At 41.3% G+C, this 27,856-nt stretch overlaps 1 protein-coding gene across 2 annotated transcripts; it reads right to left on the reverse strand.

Moving 5' to 3' along the window:
- Window positions 1-1,460: 1,460 nt before the first annotated feature.
- Window positions 1,461-27,625, reverse strand: SCNN1G (sodium channel epithelial 1 subunit gamma). Of its 2 annotated transcripts, none has more exons than XM_077274732.1 (13): window positions 27,392-27,625; window positions 18,328-18,657; window positions 11,026-11,326; window positions 9,561-9,754; window positions 7,629-7,732; window positions 7,217-7,380; window positions 6,006-6,104; window positions 5,783-5,900; window positions 5,438-5,516; window positions 4,831-4,888; window positions 4,445-4,506; window positions 3,561-3,636; window positions 1,461-3,298 (listed from the first exon to the last, which is right to left on the reverse strand). In XM_077274732.1, the coding sequence occupies exons 2-13, from the start codon at window positions 18,648-18,650 to the stop codon at window positions 2,912-2,914; spliced, it is 1,965 nt and encodes a 654-aa protein (XP_077130847.1). In that variant the 5' UTR covers window positions 18,651-18,657; window positions 27,392-27,625; the 3' UTR covers window positions 1,461-2,911. The 2 variants fall into 2 exon arrangements, with proteins under 2 accessions (XP_077130847.1, XP_077130846.1); XM_077274731.1 differs by lacking the exon at window positions 27,392-27,625 and adding an exon at window positions 20,194-20,419.
- Between the last annotated feature and the right edge of the window lie 231 nt (window positions 27,626-27,856).

Below are 27,856 nucleotides of genomic sequence, written 5' to 3' on the forward strand. Positions count from 1 at the left end.
TCATCTCTTGTTGTTGGGTGGGGATCCTCCTAAGTGCTGATCTCCGGGATCACTACTACAGCAGCATTGATGGGTCCCAGACACCTCATCCATTATTCAGGGGTGTAAGTGGGGAGAAGGGTTGATCAGTCATTTGCCTGTGGTGTTGGATGGCAGGTGGGGAACCAACCATCCATTCCCCTTTGACCCTTGTATTTTGAAGGGCTATGTAGAAAACAAAATATTTTTCCTCTTGCTACATCTCCATTAGTCTACTCCACCACCATAGCTACAGGGGATGATTTGGAGGATTGAGGCACACTTCGGCTTTATGCAGTTTTTTAGCCATAACTCCATTTTAAACAAAATAGAACTGTATTATGAATTGAAAACTTCAGTACACCAATGCAAACTCCACAACAAATACTCCTTGTGGCATGTTTTTGGATGACTTACATTCCCATAGCAGTCATACCCATCAATGTCTAATAGGTACTTGTATGGCTGCTTCCATAACTGCCATAGAAATGGGAAGAGACGACCATGAAGATGTGTAGAAGCCTCTCCATTAACTTCCCACAAGTAGCAACCTTGGTTGGTGGGACAAAGGTCAGGGCTCCTTCTTTCTTGAGATAGGTAGATATGGCACACATGCCTATGACGAAAATACCATTTTAATAGAAACCACCCTGATGATTGACATTGAATGCTTTACATTTTGACTTCTCATAGTGAGAGATAGCCATCTGTTGTTTTTTATTTTGTACCTTCTATGCCCAATATTTTGCTTTAGTTACATGAAGGCAGTAGTCATTGATGTCCATCTCGTAGCATGGAGTTAAAATTAAACACTTGTGCGTTTGCATTTCGAGTCCGAGTGATGTGGCCAAGCTTCCATAGCTAGAAAGCAAAAATGGCACTGTGGAAGCAACTTACAAAGGTAATTTGTCGCCTAAAAACGTGGAATCTTTTTTTTATTTTTCATATATTGGCAAAAGAAAATGGATAGCCATTGCTTTGGCTGAACATGATGTGCTGGAGTCAGAGTTACGGACCACATTAAATGCCTTCAAGAGGTGGTGGTAAGTTGACCATCAAATACATTCGATGTGAGGACATCATCAAAATGTGACCAACTGAGATTCCCTTAGGATTGAAAGTGAGTAATATAAGGTGAAACTCTCCTCTATTGTTTTATATCAGTCGCTTCCTGTCTGATGATAACCCCAACTGGTCATATTTTGATGATGACCTTGATGTACCCAAAGCCTTTGTCTTTGGTGGTCAACTTGCAATGTTTTGAGGGACTCAAATTTGGTCCTTAACCGGGCTCAATGCCAAAAGCTTAGACATCATTAACACAGGACACATTCAGTTAATTTGCCATTAGCTACCATGTTTCCACAAAACTCAATCAAGACGGTTTTCCATTTATCCAATTTCCGAAATGGTTAATTCTTAATAAAGCACTCGTGTTTCTTCACAATATTTTATTTAAAAAAATATTCACATCAATCCATGTTAAATACAGCATCATAAACATATAGACCCCATACATGTATGTGAGCTCTACCGTAACTCTGTGCGTACATAAACTCTCATGCCCAAGTTGAACCACGCATTGATTGAAACGTGGAGTACATTCATTTTTCATTACCCTGAAAGGTAAATACATAATTACAGAACATATTGATTGACCCCTTCTTCTGCGGCCATAGAACAGGCCAATAATTTTAGTACATAGCAGCATTATGTGCACAGCACAATTGTCCTATAGAATATCGACAACCGTAAAATATAAAACAATAATTATTCGGCAGTCGCTAAAAGTTGTCAGGATTATTTGAAACTCTAGCAGGTAGATAGAAAAAAGTGAAAGAGGTGTAAGGTGATCTTCAGTTACCATTTCATAGTAATTGATTGTAAAAAAAAAACACAAGTTTTTTTTTTTCTTCATTGATATAACATGTTTTAGTCAATTCTACAGGTAGGTGGATCAACATGAAAACCAGGCGAGGAGGCGTTGACTTTGGATTCCCATTTGAAGCCTGGAGAAACTTCATACATTCATGAAATCAACATGATTTTCCTTCTCAAATTGGCAGTAAACTTTCAGTTTTTTTCCACCATCCATACCGAGGATGATCTTGGACTGTACAAAAAGCATCGGGCCGCCATGTCACACTGGGAAAACACAGATTCAATCAAATTGGAAGATCGTAAATGCCGTTCCTAAGACCTTGATTCTCCGCACTAGCAACACGGCTGATCCATACAGAGTTTTTTCAAATGATCTTTTTTGGAAAAAAAGCTTTTGTCAGGATGTAAGTGAAGCTATAATAGAAAACGCTTCAATTTACAACATAGACAATGCTTAAAAAATTCTAACATGTCCAATAATAATGTCTACCATAGAGGTTTTTAAATATATATATATATACCATACATATCATTTTTTTACAATTTACAATGCTACAACTATTTTCAAAATTTTGATATTGGCTCCAGTTGGCCAAGGCAGGATTTAGTAATAGCTTACTTTATACCTTACAGTCAATGATTATTGACTGGAATCACTTCCGAGGACCAAGATGTGCAAAGAAAATCATAGTAATGTACAATCATTTGAGAACATGTGGTCAGTTGACCAAGCTACAGTAACAAACGTTGACTTTCCCGTCAACACAGTGCTGGCACATTGTGAAGGGATAGAAGACCTTCTAAGAGAACATAGTAAATACCAATCTAGCACCATATATAAAACTTTAGCTACTGGGAATTGATTTAAACAGGTCTGGAGTCTTTGAAGGCGTTCAATGTCACTGGCTTGGTTTCCAAAACAATCAACTTTTTGAGAGTTTTTTCTTTATTTTTCTCTTTTGAACTATGGCTTCTCAACAAAAGTCTGGATGAGTCTACAAGGACATTGGCTTCACAATTGTATTTCTATTTCATCGCCTAAGTCTGTGGGATGCTCTGTGAAATCAGACTGTATGTGTAGAGATTTGTACAAGGGAGGCGGTGTTCTTGGCACTTGGCAGTGGTCCGCATGAGGTAGCTGTAGAGCAGTGTTAAATGTTGGCGGATCTTCATCCGATAGGCAAGGATTGTCACGGCCAACCATCGTGTCAGGTTGCTCTTCCATGTCTTCTTCTTCGTTGCGTTTTTTCCACCATTTCACTAACTTCTGGCCCTTCTGACGCAAGACCACCCAAAAAGAGTCAATGAAGAATATCTCTACGATCTCAAGCACGCAGACCATAGAGCAACTCATCCAAAGGCCCAGTTGACCTCCAAAGTTTGCAAGAAGATTTGGAATCTATACATGAAAAGGAAGGACAGTTAGTACATTCCCTTTTAAAACTGAGGATCTTGCGATTGCTAGTTATATGTCATATTTCCAAAGTAACAGAAGAAACAATTGGTGTCTAAGAGGCCCAAAAGTTTCTCTACCACTTGAGAATACTCAACTATTAAGAGTGACACAAGGTGCACGAGGAACCTGTTATTGATTTTGCATTGAGGCCTAAAAGCTTCAGGTTACATCTTTGGCCAAGGGTAAGAGAACAGAGAAGACTTACGCTGGAGGCAGGACTTTCAGCAATGGTTCTGAGGTTTAAGTCTTGGTAGAAAACATCCAGATTTGCTAGATCGTTCCTAGAATGGGAAGAACAGAAGAGGAATGATTAGTATGTGAACATTTAGTGCCAAGAACTATCAATTGAATCTTATTAAATACTGGTCCTATAGTTGAGCAAAAACTTTTGCAGGATCTTGGCCCAAGTAATTAGATCAGCCTATTAATCAGAGGAGGTGCCAGGCATGCTGACAGGTAGAAGGAATTTTGCAAAGCTACGTTTTGGAGGCCGTGGATTACCGATGTGGCCTTTGGGCTAGGGTCCTGCAAATATTTTTGCTCTATTGTAATCTATTTTATATAACTACAAATGGGAATTCTGGGTTTAGGGAATCACTCTGGAGGACCAGCTTTGTCCTACAGCCTATTGATTTGAATGTCCAATGTGTAATACTTCATTTTCCAGGGGTGGTGCTGTAGTAAAATTGAATGCTTATATCTAGATATTAACAGAGATCGTAGCTGATCATTGGGAATTAATGTGCCAAATGAAAAGTAAGAAGGTTACACATATCTATTTCTATCACATACATATATTAGGTACTTCACTGTTTATGTCAATAGTTTTTTTTTCTAGCCTTCTGAATAAAGATGGATTATAAAATTCAATAATTTTATCTCTGGGCAATTTAATGAGTAATTATTGCAACCACAGCATTAGAACAGTTATTATATATGAATCCAACAATGTGACAGCAAATGTTCAATTTCTCTACAGCACCACTGCAGGGGAAACTAAGTTTTTTCAGGTTGGGCACTCCAAAAAAAAGAGATGATCTATTGAACTTTTTGCATTTTCCGGTTTGTCAGGTACCTGGAACTACTTACTTAGTCAGGTTTTTATTTATTTTTTTCCCAAGTTCCCAGGACAGAACTCGCAGTGTCCACTCCTGATGGAAAAGACAAAAATAATAAAGTAGTGAGAATTGTAAGGGTGATTTGTCTACATTAAGACTACTATTACTTATTTATAGACAAAGAACCAATTATGTAAATCCTGACTTCCCTACTTATTTTATAGCTGACTGTATTATGGAGCTGTAATAGAAGATGTTCCAAAAATGATATTTCATGAGGAATGCAAAAGTATTTACTAAAACAAATATTTTAGGAGAGTTGACCAGTCTTTTAAGGTAAAATAATGGTGAGTATCTACAGTACATTTAGCTCTCAGAGGAATATCATTGATTCTCAAGGAGCCACGATCGTCTTACCTCAGAACTTAATGAGGGCCACTTAGCCACACTTCTTGTAAATGTCCATTCTTTAAAACTGAAAAGAAAAGAAAAATATATGTGCTGCTTGTATCACATATAACACACAATTTACAAAAGTCCCACACAAAATATGGCTTTAGAAGAACAAAAGAGGAACAGTAACTAGAGAAGTACTGGGGGAGGTGAAAGGGATCAAGAAGCAAACTGGCAAGGTCAGATGGAGCCTTGCGATTGTTCTCAATAATTGCTGAGAGTTAAGGCACCTCAGAGTCAAAATGTAGTTCCTGATACCAATTTAAACTTATGACTGATTAAAGGTTCCCTGTGAAAACAATTAAAACACTGTGTTGTGCCTCAATGAGATCCTGAGGGGTGGAGCATGACACAAGGAGTCTCTCATTGGTGAATCTCTGTTCCATGTTCCGCCCCTTAGGTTCCAATATATTTATAACATAGTGCACCAGTTTTTTCCTAAAGTTTTCCTTTAAAAAAAACAGAAACTTATGAAAGCTTGTTAGCCACTTCTATGGGAATGGCAGTCAGAAATGTCACTGTGATGAAATAGATAGAACTGAAACACGGCAAACTTTTCCTTTAATCTCACCTGCATGACTCTCGACAAGTATTCTGACATCCCAGATCTTCCTGGACAAACTGTTTATGCAGTTTGAAATAACAATAAACTGGAAAAACACGATAAGAATACAAAGATAAATAAATGATCAATAAATCAGTCGGTTTTAGAAAAAGAGAATAATGATTTACAAAAAACTAAAATTATATATATTCAGTTTCTAACAGTGTCAGAACTTTAGCTTGCGTCATCGTGAGCCTCCTGGTTTACTGTATAGAAAGACAGAACTAACTGGTAGACGCATACCCAGCGTCTCAGAGAGATGTCAGAAATAATAAAAAAAAAAATACATTAAATGTTAAAAGTGGAACTTACTCCAACTTGGGAATTCATCATAATTGCAGTATTTTGCTCCCTCGGGCAGTGGCTGGTCATAGTAGGCACATCCGCAGGTCTTCACCATCTCTTTTTGAAAACACGAATACAGGCAGATCTGCAAAAAGGATGAACAAAGGCAAAGTTAAATCTTGGACACAGACAGTGATGTATATTGAATACAGATATATAAATTATGTCTAGCTATCCATCCATATTTTACCTGGAAGGTATACTTCTTGTCGTACAAGTTGTCAACAGGGACATCGCTTCCATCGATGGTGCAGTCACTGTATGGACTGGATAACTTTGAAGAATTTGTCTGGGATAACAATAAAATATCACATTACACTCATTAATTACTCATCGATATTTTCTCGAAATTATTTCTAATCTTCTTGCCTATATAATCCAGAACTTCCTGACAGACCGGACTCACATCACTGACCGGACTCATCCGTAATTTATGCTAAATTTAAAGTTATTTCCCCTCAGGGGTATGAGGGGTGAATGACATTGGGTGTGCATTGCCTTCAATCTACCATTAGGGAGGAAGAACATGGAGATACAGACAGTAATGTCAGGGCTTAGAATTAGACACTGGTCATATCTGTTTAGTTGTTTACTTCCCGTAGAGAGAACGGAAGTTGCTGCATCATGAGGTTGAGGAGACCACAACAAGTGGGGTGAGACAACCCCTTCAAAAAGGGAATATCTTGGGAAAAGGAATTCCCAGGGGGAAAATATCTCTTATGCCCAACCTGTGACCAGTAACCTTGGAATATTTCAATATCTTTCCTCTATGTCAACCCCCCAACCAATGTCGCTGAGGGCAGGCCGGGTAACTTTCTGTGATGTGGGCATAAGTAACAGCATTGTTACCAACATTGATGATGGCAATTTCAGGACGTTTTATCCCCACCCTAGCCAAGAAAACCTCCAGCTAGAGTTGGTGCAAATTTATTCACTGGTCCATTGGCCACATCAGCAATTTGTGGCCACTTGATGAGAGCCCCGTGAACCATCCCGTACCTGACAGAATCCGTGGCTCCTCTTCTTGATTAGCCGTCTGGGGTGACGACATCGCACCAGGCCGGCTTATTACAAGAGCCAGAGATGACGACAGGGAAGAGGAGGTTCTCGGGGCTCTCATCCAATGGCCACAAATTACTGACGTGGCCGACAGACTGGGTCCTGTGAATCGACCCACTCAGAACTAACCACCTGTGAGCAGAGTTTGTGAAAACCTTTCCCTTTTTGTCTGAGACAATACTAAATTTGTCTGAGATATTATGGCAAATTTGGGACTGTTGGCAAGTGTGGCAGAGGACGTGCTATTTGGGCATTTGGTTATTCTCCTCCATTTCACTACCATAACTCCTTTCTTGAATTCCATGATGACAAAAAACACTCTATCATTCTTTCATCACTTACGAGTTGCATCCCAATAGAAGTTTCCATCGCCGTCTCGAGTTCCGTCCCCGATTCTTCGATAAATGGAAAGTCGTTTTGATCATGCACTAATATCTTAGCACCGGCTGCGGTGACCAAGAATGGGTTGTACTCCTCTTCATCAATGTAGATGATCAACTTCAGCCCTAAGGACACAGAGTGCCAAAAATGTTATTATATACAAATATATAACAAATTGTAGATACAGTCCAGGCCAAAAGTTTGGAGATCGGCATACACTTTGATTTAAAAAAAACTTTCCTGCATCTGTTTTTCAGTCTTTCAGACACATTAGGCAAGAATGCTTTGTCAAAAAACAAAATGTTGTCAGTCTCAAATCTTTTGGCCATGACTGTAAGGTAGAAAACATATGCATCAACTAAAGACATCTTACCAGCCTCAGCACCACCCATGGAGGACTCCAACAACGGCTCCTGCTTGGCATCATTGAAGGTGTAGCAGTTGCCATATAGAGAATGGTGGAATAGGGTGAAGTTCCTGCAATGGGAAAGAATATGGTCTTATGGAGACATTGAACATATATTGACCAAACCGTATCTGATCTGTATGGGGGCCTCCTGACTCTTCCCCAACAGTTGGAGGAAAGAAGGAACAGACATGTTGAATTTCAATACTAAAGAAGAGTTATGACGCCATCAGAAGAGTCTGGCAAAAGCTTTCTCCCCTCAACCTTTTGAAAATACATGCATGCTCGGTCACCCTGAGCATACATGTGTATGGAGGGGTGAGGAGGAACACTGTCATTGAAATGACAGCTATTGAAAGTATATGGACGCCTTCCATGTAAACAAAGCAGAGACCCACATCTTGCAATAAGGCTAATGTATTTTAAGACATTGGATATCATTTGACTATCAAGGAAAGTTAGAGGTCTCATCCACTTTGGAAATCCCTCCATGTTAGAAGGGTGCTTTTACAATAAGCTGATCACAGAATGTTCCTCTACTAGAACCTCAGGCGATACGCTGTAATTTTTTTTGTAAATGACGCAATAAGTGTTCAATTTTCCTGCAGCGCCACCACAGGTAAAATGAAGCATCACACCATGGCTATTCAACTCAATGGTATGGGAGTGTGTAATGCAGCACAGGACCTCTAGACTGTCGCCATTGATCCTGAAAGGAGGACCCCCTCTATTTTCGTGTAGGGTACATGGAAATGGGTTTTCCAAACAAGACAAGTCCTTTAATTTTTGTAATTTTTTGAGTTTTAATCCTAGTAGTGTGCATTCCTGGTGCGATCACCCTCTCACATGCTTCATTCTTGAACTTAGATGCCCCTTTACTATACATTAGAGTTACCCCTTATATTAGCATTGCCAGTATGGAAAAACGTTCTCCAACCTTAGAGTTAAGCTATGTTCACAGGGAGATAATTGGATCGGTATCGTTCCAAAATCCTACTCAAAAATGCTTGAAAAATCTGTTAATTTTTAAAGACAGATCCACTTTGTGGCACATATGAGGAGTTTTTTTTAGCATTTTTTAAGTTTTTGTTAATGAGGTTTTAAAAAATGTCTAGTAGAAAGCTTTCCACATTAGTCACTGTCCAATCAAAAGCCTGTAAAGCAATGCTCAAGGAGAAAAAACTGTTTGGAAAAAGAAAAACTCCTCCAAAAACTCCACCCAAGAAGGAGATTTTCCTGAAGCTTGTAGCTTTTCAATGCCTGGAATAACTTTGTGTGAACAGAACATAACTTTAGACCTTTATGGACACCAGGAGATGTCCGCTATCGCCGTATACTCATTATATAACATATTGACATTTCAAAGATGCCTTCACTTCTGTCCGTCCATCAACTATCACGAGTAAGGTTAGATTAATTGGCTCATGCCTACAGAGAAATCATCCGGCATTGTCTACATGACAATACATGGAATTATCAGAAAATTTACATAATGTTGTTATATGAAATATCTTAACGCTGAGCTGGTGAGTGATTAATGTCTGGGCAGACGGCAAAAAAGATTGTTTTTCCTTTCATCACGGATGCTCTACACTATGTAGATGGTCCATATCATCCTAAAGGGGCTAAAAGCCATCATTAATGGGCTGAAGCTTTCTCAAACTGTCAGATCAATCAGATTGGAGAATGGCTATACAAGGAGCATCTCTCCCTCTGGAGGAACCAGCATCAAATATTAAGGTTAATAAAGGACATTCCACTATTTCCAACTTAGAATCTTTGGGTTCTTTGCATACATGGAGTAGAAGACAAGGAAATAATGTGATCAAGCTGGAGACAGCCCACATGCCCTAAGGAAGTTAGGACTGTACTATAACAGTATGATAAACCAGAACTAACCGTGCGTCACATGGTTTGCCATCAAAAAAGCAGTTGATCAGTAGCTCATTGGCGGAGTAACTCATCTTAATCTTCTTGTCCATGGGTATTGTCGCCAGGATGTTCATATAGTGTAGCCGGTACCACTCCTGGATGGCGCTGATGGCAGAACTAAAAGTAAATATGGTGCAGTCGGTGCTGTTGTTGGGGTCGCACTGTTAGAAAAAAAGGTGAAAATGTCAGATAACAATATATCGGAAACCAAGAACCGAAAATTTGAAGAAAACTTGTCAAGACTAGAGTAAGGTGAAACCATTGCCTCTGAGAACCTCGATCTCATTAACTTTATTTATTACCTATATCTATGTTATCAATTATTCTAGGTGATCAATTTCATTCAAAAACTTTGAATTGTCAGTTCACATTTTTAGCACCCCTTGCTGGTTCATATTTTTCCGATTTGTATGCTTAACACCTACCATTGTACCAAAGGAAAATGAAAATTGGCAAAAAGTTAACGTAGTACTGTAAGGATTTCGGTATGGCCTTAATTAGGTTAGGAGACTTTACTACTGATGACTCTTCTTATTAGAAGTCCCCAATATCAGCAGTTACAAATCCGGGTAAGCAATGACAGAGGTCTAGAGCTGTCACGGGAAGACTAGGTGGGCAAGAGCAAATAACCCGGGCCCCTGCAATTTCTCTCAGACTAGGGAAATCCTGACTGACCCTCTACCTAGAGTTTACACTGATGGTGTGCATGTCTAGGCCTCGAACCTCACCCTGTCTCCTGTTTCAACCCTAGGCTGAAACCACCGCCCGCCACCGAGTGAAAAGATTATACACCAATACCCACAGTTAGCACAGACAAGGATAACGGAAAATATACACCACGCCGCAGTCACTCAGGAATACACAATAAGTGCACAGGGCAAAATTTTATTGTAGAGCTTCCAAAGGCTATGTGTGCTCAAAGTCTTTTTACTCAGTTTTCAGATCAGAAGCTCAACGCTTTTGAGGAGTTTTGAAAGAGTTTCCACTCCAAAAACAGTAAAAAAGAAAGTAAAAGAACCCCTCCTCATATTGACATCAAAATGGGTAGAAATGAAATGGAAGTGTTTTTGAGGAGAATAATGGAAAGGAATTTGCTCCAAAAGACGCTTAAAAAGCTCAATGTGCACACAGCCTTAGGCAGGTGTCATTAATATGTCATTCAAGGTTGGAGTACAGGCTGGATATGGGTCACTGCAAGCGAACTGAACAGCCTCGTAGACTTATACAAGTCCATCTTCAGGCCACAAATTTCATGTGTTTGAAACTGGTCTTAGATAGCGTGAGGGTATGTATAGAGTTTTTTTTAAGAAGTAGGAACTTCTCCAGATCCTTCTCTAAACACAAACCTCAGTTTCTAGTCCAAAAACTTGAAAAACTCTTGTGTGCATATACTGTAGCCTAAGAAGAAGCCAAGAGGGTCTGGGTTACTTACCAACTTGTAGCCCACAATGTTATCAGTAGCAATGTCCGTGTTCCTTTCCACCATTCTGGCGGCCATTCTGCTCCTTTTCCGTGTGGGAATCTCCTCGGCTTCGATCTCGTTGCCATTTACACTTTTCACTTCAAACAACTGAATCTTTTTGAGATAACTATTCTCCTCTTCAGGGACTTCTTGTTGTGTTTCTACATCTCTACGCCGGCGACTTGTAGGTTCTGAATATCCATAGATGTCCTTGAGCGCTTTGATGGTGTCCGCTTCCAAACCGGCCACATAAGGTTTGATTGTACTATACCTGCAAAATAAGACAGATATTGCATTCAACTCTAGTGCAATCAGCCTTCGGCAATGTTCTCCAGATGTTGTGAAACTACAGCTCCGAGCACGACCTGTCAACCGCAAGATTCTTCAATCTACTGTTGTGTAAGTTATATCCATTACCTGATACCTTACAAAAAAAAAACCAGTCCGGAGCCATAAACAAATAAATGCTAAAGTGTCTGGATCATCCAAGTGTCCTTATTAATCTACATGTGGACCACTATTGGTCCATTGAATGACAGACAGCTGGAAATTATCATCTAGGCAGAGTGTTGGTATGCATGTCCTTATCAAGAACCTATTGGGATTGGCGCATGCACAGACCAAGAATTGATTTCTCTGCAAACACATTGTGCATGAACAGTGCTTGATTTGGTGGAGCCCATGGATTGCAACATTCATGTCAATCAACTGGCCACGTATTGCTCTTATTATCCTATGGCAACATTTTTTGTTATGACAATAAATTTGTTGAACACTTTTGCATCACATCAAGTCTGAGTGTGCGGTATTTTTTGGTATATAAATCAACTGGCCAGTGACAGACTTGACATTAATTGACCTGAACACAACATATCCTTCTCTGGTCTGCTGAAAGCCATCATCTAGACAAAGTACTAGTATGCAAGTCCTAATCTTGAACTTATCGTCATTGGCGCATGTGCAGACCAAAAATTGCTTTATCTTCAAACACATTCGCCAGTTTTCAGCTCTCAAACGCAAGTACTTGATTTGGTGTTTCCTTTGGATTACACTGTCTGCACCATTCATGTCAATCTACAGGCCAGTGCTGGACTTGTCGTTAATTGACCTTGACACGATATGTCCTTTTCTGGTTTGTTGATTGACGAAGAGCTGAAAATCATCATCTAGGCAAAGTGTTAGTACACATGTCCTAATCCTGGCGCATGCGCAGACTTAAAATTGATTTCTCGGTAAACACATTGCACATGCGCCAGTTTCAGCTCTCCCACATAAGTGCTGGCTTTGATGTAGCCCGTGGAAGATGCTGTTGCACCATTCATGTCAAATTATAGTCGAGTGGCGGACTTGGCATTAATTGACCCGGACATGATACGTCCTTCTCTTTGTCACAGACCTGACAACTGACACGTGCAAAAAGTGTTGGCAATGGCATGCATTTGCTGATCTTAAATTAACCTCCGGAACTGGCGCATCCGCAAACGAATATTGATTGCCGGACACTCTGCGCATGCGCCAGTTTTCAGATCTGTCACACAAGCACTGGATTTTGCGCTGCCTGGGGATGTTGTTGTTTGCATCACTTAACAGGACAGTGGTGAACGCAACATATATTGATCCGTTCACGACATGCCATCATCTAACGTGCTGACTGATGGCGACCTGAACCGTGTCATACAGACTCATGATCCCTTCCAGGTCTTCAGAACCAGCAAATACAGAAACCACAATTGTTTACTATGCAAATTGCCTCTTCAGAGAAAAAGAGACTTGAACTCTATAGTGCCCCCTGTTGGAAGTAGCGATCCTACAAGTCACAATCAACCCCAATCACAATTGCTTTAGTTTCTCTATGTAATGGACCACACTTTGCACACATGCCGTTTTTCATCTCTACATTGCAAGTTCTAGATTTCACAGAGATCCCCTTTAAGATTCCTCTAAGGTTAAAATTACAAAAAAAAAAAATCATTGTATAGGATTTATGTCTTTAACTTCATATGATCATTGGGTAAAACTCCTCATAGGTTAAAGGACAGAAGAAGTTGTTCCAGGGTATTATGTCATACAATAGCCCGAGGCCATAGAAACATGAACAATGCATTACTTCTTCTCCTCTATAGCTGCGGATTACATACAGCACTTACAATAATCTGATGTGTTTCTAGCATGTCAGCAAGGAACAGACGGCAACAACAGATGATGAACTGCAAACTCTTATGTGTGCTCGGCTGGGAGCAAAACATAGAGCCACTAGCAGTCATGTAATGTCCAGTATGTGTGCAGTAATGATATTACATTTATCCAGAGCTGCAATCACTATTCTGATGGTGCAATCACTGTGTACATACATTACATTACTGATGCTGAGTTACCTCCTGTATTATACCCCAGAGCTGCACTCACTATTCTGCTGGTGCAGTCATTGTGTACATACATTACATTACTGATCCTGCGTTACATCCTGTATTATACTCCAGAGCTGCGCTCACTATTCTGCTGGTGCAGTCACTGTGTACATACATTGCATTACTGATCCTGAGTTACCTCCTGTATTATACTCCAGAGCTGCGCTCACTATTCTGCTGGTGCAGTCACTGTGTACATACATTACATTACTGATCCTGAGTTACCTCCTGTATTATACTCCAGAGCTGTACTCACTATTCTGCTGGTGCAGTCACTGTGTACATACATTACATTATTGATCCTGAGTTACATCCTGTATTAAACTCCAGAGCTGCACTCACTATTCTGCTGGTGCAGTCACTGTGTACATACATTACATTACTGATCCTGAGTTACATCCTGTATTATACCCCAGAGCTGCACTCACTATTCTGCTGGTGCAGTCACTGTGTACATACATTACATTACTGATCCTGAGTTACATCCTGTTTTACACTCCGGAGCTGCACTCACTATTCTGCTGCTTGAGACTCTTCCCTGATGTCGATGGGAGTCTAGAATGAAGTCCCCTGCTCTCATGAGTCCCAGAGCAGCTATATTCTTAATCTGCATATTATGTATGTCCTTGTTGACATTGATGCTTTACCCACTTTCAATTACTATGGTGCTAATTCCAGTTTCCGGGCAGGTCTCTAACATGTATGTGATGTCTCTGTAATTGCTGAAGTTGCTTCTGGAGAAGTGCGATCAGTAAACGTGTCTGGATACCATGTGAGATCACAATATGGTGATGATTCATTGCTTTCACAAGCGAACAATTATACTCCGAAGTCATAATCGCTGCACTAGATAACAATTATTTATTTAAAGCAGATTATTTTTTTCTTTTTTTCCCCTCTATATTTATACTATAAAAATTGTCCAAGTGCATCAGAAGCCAAACATGAGACCAGCCAAGAAGGTAGTCACTGTCTGCAGCCTTGTAAACTCAGCTGACTCCTCCAGCCTTCATTTCCTGAAACAGAAAGTAGCTTTTTACTTCCTCTCAGCCATATTAGCGCATCAAGGACTAATTTTACTGTCACAGGGTCACTAAACATTTCTTTACAGCTTTCTCATAGTGAGAGTGACCATGCCCTCTCTCCTCCTCTCACTGTGCTGATGACGTGTCAAATTAAATGATTTTACCACGAGTAGTCACATTTTTTTAGCCCTGATGATTAAAGGAGTTTGCTCATGATCATTCTTTAAGAGCGCACTGCTCCTCTTCCTCCCGACATCCTGGATGGTGGCGGTGCGCTCCTGAAAAATGTCAGTTTAGACCAGCGGCATGGCTGCACTGCAAGTCCGAACTGTGACATCCGGACGGTTTTAAATCGCCGCTTGCACCACTCCTTACCTAGGTAATCTGCTAATCAAACTTCAACGGTGGCGGGTAACCTAGGCAACAAGCAGTAAACTATAGAATTAAAAATCCCTTCGATTTTGAGAGCAGAGACAAGATTTAACAAAAGGTAAAATTGCAATTTTTTTTAATAAAAACTTTGCAGTTTTAACCATTTAAGAATTTGAGATAACCCCTTTAATTTTGTTTTAATTCAGTTGCAAGAAAAATAGAGAGCACAGAAAAAAATACCAATATAAGGGATTTGGGGTGCGAATATATCTATGGTTTAGTCTGACATCTGATATTAATAATTGGGGTCAAAATATATCTAGCAGTGCCCAAAGGTCTAAGACGCACCTCTTAAAGGCGATTCCCAATTTGCATCTACCCACTACGCTCGTTTCGCACCAGGTTGGCATCCAGGGTGCAGACATGGCTGATTGGTTGTCTTCCGCCTACGAGTGCTGGCCTTCTATGTGCACATGTTTATGTAACATACCATAAAACCTGCTCACTTGTATTTCTTAAGTGTCTGGTTGAAGAATGTGTTACATTGTGTGGAAAGGATAAACATATATTTCACATATTTCACAAAGAAGAAAGGAAGCTGGACAGTGGCAGAACTCGAAGCCCCCAATGCCAAAATCTACAAGAAATCCACCAATTATCATAGATTCATCACCATATAGGTCAAGGAGACCTTTAGGATCATCCTAGTCCCGACTGCAACCTCTGCATCCACCATAGTTCCACCTGACTCCAAATCTATAGATGGCCGTGCATAGTGGCAAGGTTCCCCTAATCCGGTGGCTACTTAGTACTAAGGAGAAAATGGCCAGGACAAGTTCACCCTCCAAATGTAGTAGTGGGCAAACTGGGCTCTCTACAAGGGCTCCATAAAAAAAGGGGAGCAAAAACATGACAGTAAGCGCTCATTCACACATTGGATTTTTGCCAAGAAGTTTTACAGTCCCAGAAAAGTGAATGAAATTTCTGACATCCCAATGCACATGCTGATTCATTCTTCCTTAGAAATTTGAACCTTCATCATGTTTTTTCAGATCTGCAGTGTGTCATATCTTTCAGCACTTTTGCTACATATTTCACCCATTCAAATGAAAGGGAAAAAAACAAAATTAAAAACTCATTAAAACTGCCAGCAAAAAATGCAAGAAAATGTTGGAAAAAGACTATGACTTTTGCAGCAAAAAAATATGCTGCAAATAGTAAACATGTGCACAAATCCTAATGAGTTTCTTAAGATCAATCTGATGATTGATAGCTTGGCATGCTTGCATGATGATTGATAGCTTGGCATGCTTGCATGATGATTGATAGCTTGGCATGCTTGCATGATGATTGATAGCTTGGCATGCTTGCATGATGATTGATAGCTTGGCATGCTTGCATGATGATTGACAGTTTGGCATCCTTGTATGATGATTGATAGCCTGGCATGCTTGAATGATCGATAGCTTGGCATGCCTGCATGATGATTGACAGTTTGGCATGCTTGTATGATGATTGACAGCCTGGGCATGCTTGCATGATGATTGACAGCTTGGCATGCTTGCATGATGATTGACAGCTTGGCATGCTTGTATGATGATTGACAGCCTGGGCATGCTGCATGATGATTGACAGCTTGGCATGCTTGCATGATGATTGACAGCTTGGCATGCTTGTATGATGATTGACAGCCTGGGCATGCTTGCATGACAACTGACAGCTTGGCATGCTTGCATGATGATTGACAGCTTGGCATGCTTGCATTATGATTGACAGCTTGGCATGCTGCATGATGATTGACAGCTTGGCATGCTTGCACTGCTGGTGGGAAATGTGGGAGCACAGGGGGATTAAAGCTGGTCAGATCCAGCAAACCAGACAGCAAAACTATAGAGTCACAAATCCTTCTGTCCTTGAGTGCAGTGAGGATTTATATTAATAACTAAATTGTAAAGTTTGTGCTTTTATAGGGACATAAATAAATTAACCCTATAAGAACTCCTGATAATCCCACTATGGTGGGAGCAGTTGGGGGGGCGCAGACACTCAGGACTTTGCTGGAGTTTGGGGTCCTGCCCACGCTCACATCCTTGTGACCTTTCTCAGCCGAAATCACCTCCTTCTGTTTCGGTCACTATTGTAAGCCCGGCAGTACAGAGAATACAGAATTAATTAATGTGAATTTATGTTCCAGATGATCTGAAAAATCCCCAAATCCACGTACAGGATAAATAGTGTATTATCATGGGTGACAGCTCGCACCGCCCTACATATAAAACTGCACCCTCTGCATAAAATGACTGCTTGCTATAAGTAAGCATATAACAATTATGTATAACATAATAAATAGGATAGCGCTTGTATATATATATAGTGTCTTGAGCCAAAAGTAGTCACTTAAACACTTAAAAGGGTTGTCCAAATTGAATGTTCCCTTCTTTTTAGAAAGATTTCCTGAAAAGAAGCTAATCACAAGGTGTCATACTGCGGAGACCCCACAAGTGATTAACTGTAATCAGCTAAAAAACTATTAGCAAGTGTTATCCTCTACTGCAGCGCTCCCGCAGGGGAAATGCAGTACTACAGATTTCTACTTAGGATCTATGGATTGTTTGTATAATACACACACACACCATGTCCTCCAGAGTGAGAAATGCCTCTTGTAGTCACTCTCGGTTCTGGGTAAAAAATTAGAAGAATAAACGGTAGACCCCTTTAAGGTTTTCAAAGAAGTATGTTCATCGTTAAAGAATGTTTTCTCTGGAAAATGCCATTTTTATGTCTTAGACAGAGTGACAGCCAAATCAGCTTTACACCGAGGGCTCCATCAAACAGCTCCTCATATCTTAGCTTCCTGGACTATTGTAAGGGTGCAACAAAGGGTCCACTTATCACAGAAGCAAACCATGTAGTGGTCACGGGTCCCTTGCAACAAACCCTGAAGGCTTTTTTTGCATGGGGTCCTCAGTCCTATGTATGCCACTGATTGGGCCATTAGGTCAACAATGGTCGCCACTAAATTTTCAAGATTATCACTACTAGTAGAAACTATTTTTTATTTAATTATTCTAAAGACATTGCAAAGGTATACCTTTTTGTAACATTTTATTACCTTGTTTTGTGTCCATTTCTCCTTTAGAAGCTGCTTTTAACCGCTGCTCATCAAAGATTTGGCTAGGAGCAGAAGAGATGATGAAACAGAGTCATTCCTTTACTCTGTTAATTGGAATATAGTGGACAGATTTTTTTCTGAGCAGCAGTTAAAAGAAGCTTCTAAAGGACCATGAAGTGAGCAATGAAACAACATAGTGTTTGGAGAGAGGAAAGAAGAATAAGGTGATGATGTATATTATAAATATTCATTACTTTCCAAACCCCGGAAGATAATTAAATGATAAAAAAGAAAAGTTTAGCTACTCTTTAAAATCTACCCACCCCTACAGTGAAGGTGACCCCAATTTTCTTACTTGTATGGGTTCATGTTGCAGATGGTGACGGCTGGAAATGTCAATTTCTGGAAGTTCGCAGTGATGGACACACTCACGGTGTAATAGGACATAAGCAATAAGGAGCACTGCCAAAAAATCAAAGCCACCGCTATCAGGGTGAGGACAATCCAGATCCATCTCCGTAGGCGACCCTTGGACACCACTATCCTCCGGCAGCCGTGAGTGTTGGTGGTCAGGCAGTACCATTGCATCAACTCATACAAAGTTGGAGCTTGGGGACCTGTCACAGGTAGGGTCTTCTTCAGCTTATGGGTAAGTTTCTTCTTAGGACCGTTAGACATGATGAATCTGGAACATGCAAGACACAAGATACTTCAATACAGTGCAGAGCCGTGCAGAGAGAACCCTTCTTGGCAGGCAGGACTCCTACTATATGAGACCTGGCAGATCTTAGTTTCACTTGTATAAGTGCCCACTTAGACACACATAGATCCCTTTCAATCATCAAGTCTGGCAGCAATGATGACCGATGAAGCAGAGCAAAATGTACCAGTGGGTCAATAAATAATAGAGGGATGTTATCTTACATAGGACTGCAGGTAAAAAGAGGCTGAATCATTACAAACTTCCAGCGTTTAGGACTTTTCACGTAGAACATTATTGTCCTATATTCTTGCTCGATACAAACAACCATCTAATTGTAAGCAGATCTGAAGTTAGATAGTTCCATGTGTCCGAGGAACGTTCCGCATTGTGAATTATGGAAGGAGATGCCGGATAATATGATGTAAAGGGCGAGACGATAGTAAAATAAAATGGTAGAACAATCTGTATTGTGCAAAGGTTTGTATAGATTCCCAATAAAAAGGTGAAAAAAAGTACAATTCTATCTAATAAGATCAGAAAATCATTCAATCCAATCTGAAGAAAGCAGACGCACGAGGCTCAGTCCTAGAAGTCAGGAGCTCCGGTCTATGCCTGGTTTAGGATTTAAGTCTGATATACCTGCTATCATCTATCTATCTATCTATCTATCTATCTATCTATCTATCTATCTATCTATCTATCTATCTATCTATCTTTCAATCTATCTATTAGCTATCTATAATCTATCTATATCTATCTATTATCTATAATCTATCTATCTATCTATCTATCTATCTATCTATCTATCATCTATCTGTTATCTGTCTAGCATCTATCTATCTATCTATCTATCTATCTATTATCTATCTATCTATTATTTATCTATCTATCTATCATCTATTATATCTATTATCTAGCTATCCTATTATCTATCTATACTTCCATGTATCTATTTATTATTTATCTATCTATCTACTATCTATCTATTATTTATCTATCTATACTTCCATGTATCTATTTATTATCTATCTCATATCTATCTACCGGTATATATCTATTTTATCCATCCATTCACTAGTTGCACATTAATTCCTTGCACCACATAATAAAGCAACTTGCTGTAGAAACCCCCAGTATTCGTAAACAAGGGTCCTGTAAGCTGAGGTTTGCGGAGCTGTATGACAGTCCTCACAATGGAAATCATTGACAAATGAAACTACAGAATAAATTGACAATCGATTTTGCTGACCATGAAGACAAGGGGCCACCAATGTGGAAGCCTTGCCGAATAGCAGCACATATCTCAGCTTCCTAAACCTCATCCCGCACAGGCAAAATTGCAACATAAAAAACTAGGCTAAATAAGTGCATAAGATACATAAAGAATAAACCTACAGAAAATATGTAATAAATCACCAATTCTGTAACATGCAATCATGTAGCGCCCCTCAGACCTTCATTATTAGGGTACAGAGGAGGGGGATATGTGCGGCCACCAAGCCGATAGACAGTCCTCACCTGGAGGGATCTGGATGCTGACTGTGAGCAGGACCTCTATCTCACCCTCTGCTCTCATAAAGATCCTGCCGCTCTGAACTGAATGTTCTTGTCTATACACCTGGCCGGGTCTGGTCTGAAGCAGAAAAGACTAGATCCCCTGACAGGTAGAGCCAGTCTGGCCGATGGGAGTTATACAGATGTGAACTCCATAAAGTCACCTGAGCTATTCATATCCCGGTAGCATGAGACTCCGGATTCCAGGGCGGTGATGAGATGCGGCAGGAGGGAACATTGGGGAGGACCTGTGATGTCCTCACTATTCTCCTGGTGGCAATCATTATAGTACGAGCGGGTGCAGCACATGTGCCAAGGACACAGCCATCATGGGACTGGTGCCAGGGGCCATGTCACACCACATGCACTGGTGCCGCTGCTCAGGGGTCCGAGAGGTTAGGGGACCACTGTGATCCTAAGGGCAGGGTCCTTCGCTTGCACAGAAGAAAATACACTTTATAGATCACAATAACTGGGAAATAATACAGGCTTTACAAGGAACTATAAGAGCAGCCCCAGATACAGTTCTTGTAAAGGGGACCTCCATCACTGACCATGGGAATCTATCCAAGAACACAAGTATATGCATTATATCCACAAAGTATTCAGTATACAGGATAGAGAGATAAGAGATAGATATATATAGAGAGAGAGATAGATGATAGATAGATAGATAGATGATGGATAGGATAGATAGATAGATAGATAGATAGATAGATAGATAGATAGATAGATAGATAGATAGATAGATAGATAGATAGATAGATGTAGAATAGAGGATAGATAGATAGATAGATAGATAGATAGATAGATAGATAGATAGATAGATAGATAGATATTGTAGAATAGAGAATAGACAGATAGATAGATAGATAGATAGATAGATAGATAGATAGATAGATAGATAGATAGATATTGTAGGATAGATAGATAGATAGATAGATAGATAGATAGATAGATAGATAGATAGATAGATAGATAGATATTGTAGGATAGATAGATAGATAGATAGATAGATAGATATTGTAGGATAGATAGATATATAGATAGATAGATAGATAGATAGATAGATAGATAGATAGATAGATAGATAGATAGATAGATAGATAGATAGATAGATAGATAGATATTGTAGGATAGAGGATAGATAGATAGATAGATAGATAGATAGATAGATAGATAGATAGATAGATAGATAGATAGATAGATAGATAGATATTGTAGGATAGAGGATAGATAGATAGATAGATAGATAGATAGATAGATAGATAGATAGATAGATAGATAGATAGATAGATAGATAGATATTGTAGGATAGAGAATAGATAGAAATCAGGACATGAAGCTCCAATCCAAAAACTATCTGCAAAAATATAAAAGCATTGTTTGAGCTCTTGGCACTAGGACCTTCCCACTGCCGGAGACTAAAACATTACTGTGCATAAATTGAATAAACCACTAGATTTTTACATTATTTTGCAGTACTGCCTTATTTCCTTGGTTGTGATCTGGCTGCCGACACCATATCTGATGAATTGGACTATACCCTATTGCACTGGTGCTGCTTCTTACCCTACTGTAGACAAAGAGGGTATATATGATCTGTATAGTCCGGGGTCTTGGTATTAGTGGTATACAGTATATACATGAGCTGTATAATCCGGGGTCTGGGTACTAGTGGTATACAGTGTATACATGAGCTGTATAATCCGGGGTCTCGGTATTAGTGGTATATAGTATATACATGATCTGTATAATCCGGGGTCTCGGTATTAGTGGTATACAGTATATACATGAGCTGTATAATCCGGGGTCTGGGTACTAGTGGTATACAGTGTATACATGAGCTGTATAATCCGGGGTCTCGGAATTAGTGGTATATAGTATATACATGATCTGTATAATCCGGGGTCTCGGTATTAGTGGTATACAGTATATACATGATCTGTATATTCCGGGGTCTCAGTATTAGTGGTATACAGTATATACATGATCTGTATATTCCGGGGTCTCGGTACTAGTGGTAAACGGTGCAGACATGATCTGTATAATCTGGGGTCTCGGTACTAGTGGTATATGATGCATACATGATCTGTATAGTCCGGGGTCTCCGTATTAGTGGTATATAGTATATACATGATGTATCTCACCTGTATAATCTGGGGTCTCGGTATTAGAGGTATACAGTATATACATGATCTGTATAATCCGGGGTCTCGGTATTAGTGGTATACAGTATATACATGAGCTGTATAATCCGGGGTCTGGGTACTAGTGGTATACAGTGTATACATGAGCTGTATAATCCGGGGTCTCGGAATTAGTGGTATATAGTATATACATGATCTGTATAATCCGGGGTCTCGGTATTAGTGGTATACAGTATATACATGATCTGTATATTCCGGGGTCTCGGTATTAGTGGTATACAGTATATACATGATCTGTATATTCCGGGGTCTCGGTACTAGTGGTAAACGGTGCAGACATGATCTGTATAATCTGGGGTCTCGGTACTAGTGGTATATGATGCATACATGATCTGTATAGTCCGGGGTCTCCGTATTAGTGGTATATAGTATATACATGATGTATCTCACCTGTATAGTCTGGGGTCTCGGTATTAGAGGTATATAGGGTATACATGATCTGTATAATCCGGGGTCTCGGTATTAGTGGTATATAGTGTATACATGATGTATCTCACCTGTATCGTCTGGGGGTCTCGGTATTAGTGGCATACAGTTTATACCTGATCTGTATTGTCCGGGGTCTCGGTATTAGAGGTATATAGTATATACATGATCTGTATAATCCGGGGTCTCGGTATTAGAGGTATATAGTGTACACATGATCTGTATAATCCGGGGTCTCGGTATTAGTGGTATATAGTATATACATGATCGGTATAGTCCGGGGTCTCGGTATTAGAGGTATATAGTGTATACATGATCTGTATAGTCCGGGGTCTCGGTATTAGAGGTATATAGTGTATACATGATCTGTATAATCCGGGGTCTCGGTATTAGAGGTATATAGTGTATACATGATGTATCTCACCTATATAGTCCGGGGGTCTCGGTATTAGTGGCATACAGTTTATACATGAGCTGTATAGTCCGGGGTCTCGGTATTAGAGGTATATAGTGTATACATGAGCTGTATAGTCCGGGGTCTCAGTATTAGTGGTATATAGTGAATACATGATCGGTATAGTCCGGGGTCTCGGTATTAGTGGTATATAGTATATACATGATCTCTATAATCCGGGGTCTCGGTATTAGTGGTATATAGTCAGGGCCGGACTGGGACTAAAATTCAGCCCTGGCATTTGAAGTCACACAGGCCCACTTGTCGCATGGTGACTGTATAATATCTTTGTACACTTGTAGGCTACAAGAAGTGAGGGGAGCGTAACACGACTATATAACATATAATTACAGCTGTATCCAGCATTACAGCTCAGTCCCCATAGACTATAATACAGCACAGCCCCCATAGACTATAATACAGCACAGCCCCATAGAATGTAATACAGCACAGCCCCCATAGAATGTAATACAGCACAGCCCCCATAGAATGTAATACAGCACAGCCCCCATAGAATGTAATACAGCACAGCCCCCATAGAATGTAATACAGCACAGCCCCCATAGAATGTAATGCAGCCAGCCCCATAGAATGTAATACAGAACAGCCCCATAGAATTTAATGCAGCACAGTCCCCATAGAATGTAATGCAGCACAGCCCCCATAGAATGTAATGCAGCCAGCCCCATAGAATGTAATGCAGCACAGCCACCATAGAATGTAATGCAGCCAGCCCCATAGAATTAAATGCAGCACAGCCCCATAGAATGTAATGCAGCACAGCCCCATAGAATATAATGCAGCACAGCCCCATAGAATATAATGCAGCACAGCCCCATACAATATAATGCAGCACAGCCACCATATAATGTAATGCAGCCAGCCCCATAGAATATAATGCAGCACAGGCCCATAGAATGGAATGCAGCCAGCCCCATAGAATATAATGCAGCACAGGCCCATGGAATGTAATGCAGCCAGGCCCCATAGAATGTAATGCAGGCAGATACCATACGATATAATGCAGCACAGCCCCCATAGAATGTAATGCAGGCAGGCAGCCCCCATAGAATGTAATGCAGGCAGGCAGCCCCCCATAGATTGTAATGCAGGCAGGCAGCCCCCATAGAATGTAATGCAGGCAGGCAGCCCCCCATAGATTGTAATGCAGGCAGGCAGCCCCCATAGAATGTAATGCAGGCAGGCAGCCCCCATAGAATGTAATGCAGGCAGGCAGCCCCCATAGAATGTAATGCAGGCAGGCAGCCCCCCATAGAATGTAATGCAGGCAGGCAGCCCCCCATAGAATGTAATGCAGGCAGGCAGCCCCCCATAGAATGTAATGCAGGCAGGCAGCCCCCATAGAATGTAATGCAGGCAGGCAGCCAACATAGAATGTAATGCAGGCAGGCAGCCCCCATAGAATGTAATGCAGGCAGGCAGCCCCCCATAGAATGTAATGCAGGCAGGCAGCCCCCCATAGAATGTAATGCAGGCAGGCAGCCCCCATAGAAAGTAATGCAGGCAGGCAGCCCCCATAGAATGTAATGCAGGCAGGCAGCCCCCATAGAATGTAATGCAGGCAGGCAGCCCCCATAGAATGTAATGCAGGCAGGCAGCCCCCATAGAATGTAATGCAGGCAGGCAGCCCCCATAGAATGTAATGCAGGCAGGCAGCCCCCATAGAATGTAATGCAGGCAGGCAGCCCCCATAGAAAGTAATGCAGGCAGGCAGCCCCCATAGAAAGTAATGCAGGCAGGCAGCCCCCATAGAAAGTAATGCAGGCAGGCAGCCCCCATAGAATGTAATGCAGGCAGGCAGCCCCCATAGAATGTAATGCAGGCAGGCAGCCCCCATAGAAAGTAATGCAGGCAGGCAGCCCCCATAGAAAGTAATGCAGGCAGGCAGCCCCCATAGAAAGTAATGCAGGCAGGCAGCCCCCATAGAAAGTAATGCAGGCAGGCAGCCCCCATAGAATGTAATGCAGGCAGGCAGCCCCCATAGAATGTAATGCAGGCAGGCAGCCCCCATAGAATGTAATGCAGGCAGGCAGCCCCCATAGAATGTAATGCAGGCAGGCAGCCCCCATAGAATGTAATGCAGGCAGGCAGCCCCCATAGAATGTAATGCAGGCAGGCAGCCCCCATAGAAAGTAATGCAGGCAGGCAGCCCCCATAGAAAGTAATGCAGGCAGGCAGCCCCCATAGAATGTAATGCAGGCAGGCAGCCCCCATAGAATGTAATGCAGGCAGGCAGCCCCCATAGAAAGTAATGCAGGCAGGCAGCCCCCATAGAAAGTAATGCAGGCAGGCAGCCCCCATAGAAAGTAATGCAGGCAGGCAGCCCCCATAGAAAGTAATGCAGGCAGGCAGCCCCCATAGAATGTAATGCAGGCAGGCAGCCCCCATAGAAAGTAATGCAGGCAGGCAGCCCCCATAGAATGTAATGCAGGCAGGCAGCCCCCATAGAATGTAATGCAGGCAGGCAGCCCCCATAGAAAGTAATGCAGGCAGGCAGCCCCCATACAAAGTAATGCAGGCAGACAGCCCCCATAGAAAGTAATGCAGGCAGGCAGCCCCCATAGAAAGTAATGCAGGCAGGCAGCCCCCCCAATAGCTCCACAATCCAGTCATCACTCATTGATAAAAAAAAAACAAACACACTACTCACCTCTCTCCTCGTGCCCCGCGCTGCTCCGGTCTCAGCAGTCGCAGTCTGCCCGCCCGGTCACACAGCAGGTGCGCGATGATATGACGTCATCGCGCACCCGCAGTGTCAGCGGCAGGCAGAGCGGGGAATGATGGGAGAGGGGGCGTCAGTGGACGCTCTCTCCTCCATCATTGCATTCAACTGTACCGGCGTCTATGACGCCGGTATAGTTGAATGCGGGACCAGGAGTGTGCTGCGACAGCGTGGGGAGTGTGCCGACAGCGGCACATTCGAGCGGCCCACTACTGCCACCGGCCCTTCTGGCATTTGCCAGAACTGCCCTATGGCCAGTCCGGCCCTGTATATAGTATATACATGATCTGTATAATCCGGGGTCTCGGTATTAGTGGTATATAGTATATACATGATCTGTATAATCCGGGGTCTCGGTATTAGTGGTATATAGTATATACATGATCTGTATAATCCGGGGTCTCGGTATTAGTGGTATATAGTATATACATGATCTGTATAATCCGGGGTCTCGGTATTAGTGGTATATAGTATATACATGATCTGTATAATCCGGGGTCTCGGTATTAGTGGTATATAGTATATACATGATCTGTATAATCCGGGGTCTCGGTATTAGGGGTATATAGTATATACATGATCTGTATAATCCGGGGTCTCGGTATTAGAGGTATATAGTATATACATGATTAGTATAGTCCGGGGTCTCGGTATTAGAGGTATATAGTGTATACATGATCTGTGTAATCTGGGGGTCTCGGTATTAGGGGTATATAGTATATACATGATCTGTATAATCCGGGGTCTCGGTATTAGAGGTATATAGTATATACATGATTAGTATAGTCCGGGGTCTCGGTATTAGAGGTATATAGTGTATACATGATCTGTGTAATCTGGGGGTCTCGGTATTAGAGGTATATAGTGTATACATGATCTCTATAATCCGGGGTCTCGGTATTAGAGGTATATAGTGTATACATGATCTGTATAATCCGGGGTCTCGGTATTAGAGGTATATAGTATATACATGATTAGTATAGTCCGGGGTCTCGGTATTAGAGGTATATAGTGTATACATGATCTGTGTAATCTGGGGGTCTCGGTATTAGAGGTATATAGTGTATACATGATCTCTATAATCCGGGGTCTCGGTATTAGAGGTATATAGTATATACATGATTAGTATAGTCCGGGGTCTCGGTATTAGAGGTATATAGTGTATACATGATCTGTGTAATCTGGGGGTCTCGGTATTAGAGGTATATAGTGTATACATGATCTCTATAATCCGGGGTCTCGGTATTAGAGGTATATAGTGTATACATGATCTCTATAATCCGGGGTCTCGGTATTAGAGGTATATAGTGTATACATGATGTATCTCACCTATATAGTCCGGGGGTCTCGGTATTAGTGGAAGGCACTGGTGATGTGGAGTTGCACAGGGAAGATGTCGCTGCCTGGATAACTTAATCCTTCAGTGCTGGGGGTTTTCCATGTGCAGGCGCAGGCTGTGCATCGCTGGCTTCTTCCTCGGCAGCTCCAGGTACTAGTGCTGCCTCCCTGCTGACTCCATCTCTGGGATCACTGCCTCTTGTATCCCTCAGTACAGGATCTCCCACATCACTCAGACACAGGAGCCAGCTGGTGGCAGCCCTGCAGCGCCTCCTAATGGCAGAAATATGGAATTGACATTTTTTATTTTAGTGGTGGAAAATCTGCTTCATTGCAAAACTAAGGACACCCAGAGAGAAGAGACGACAGCGCCAACAAATAAGAAATGGTTTAATCTCTCAGAACGAGGATTGACGTGTCTCTCTGCTATCAACGGCACTATAATATACAGCAAGT

Source organism: Ranitomeya variabilis, chromosome 7 (assembly GCF_051348905.1).
Source record: "Ranitomeya variabilis isolate aRanVar5 chromosome 7, aRanVar5.hap1, whole genome shotgun sequence".
Lineage (NCBI taxonomy): Eukaryota > Metazoa > Chordata > Amphibia > Anura > Dendrobatidae > Ranitomeya > Ranitomeya variabilis.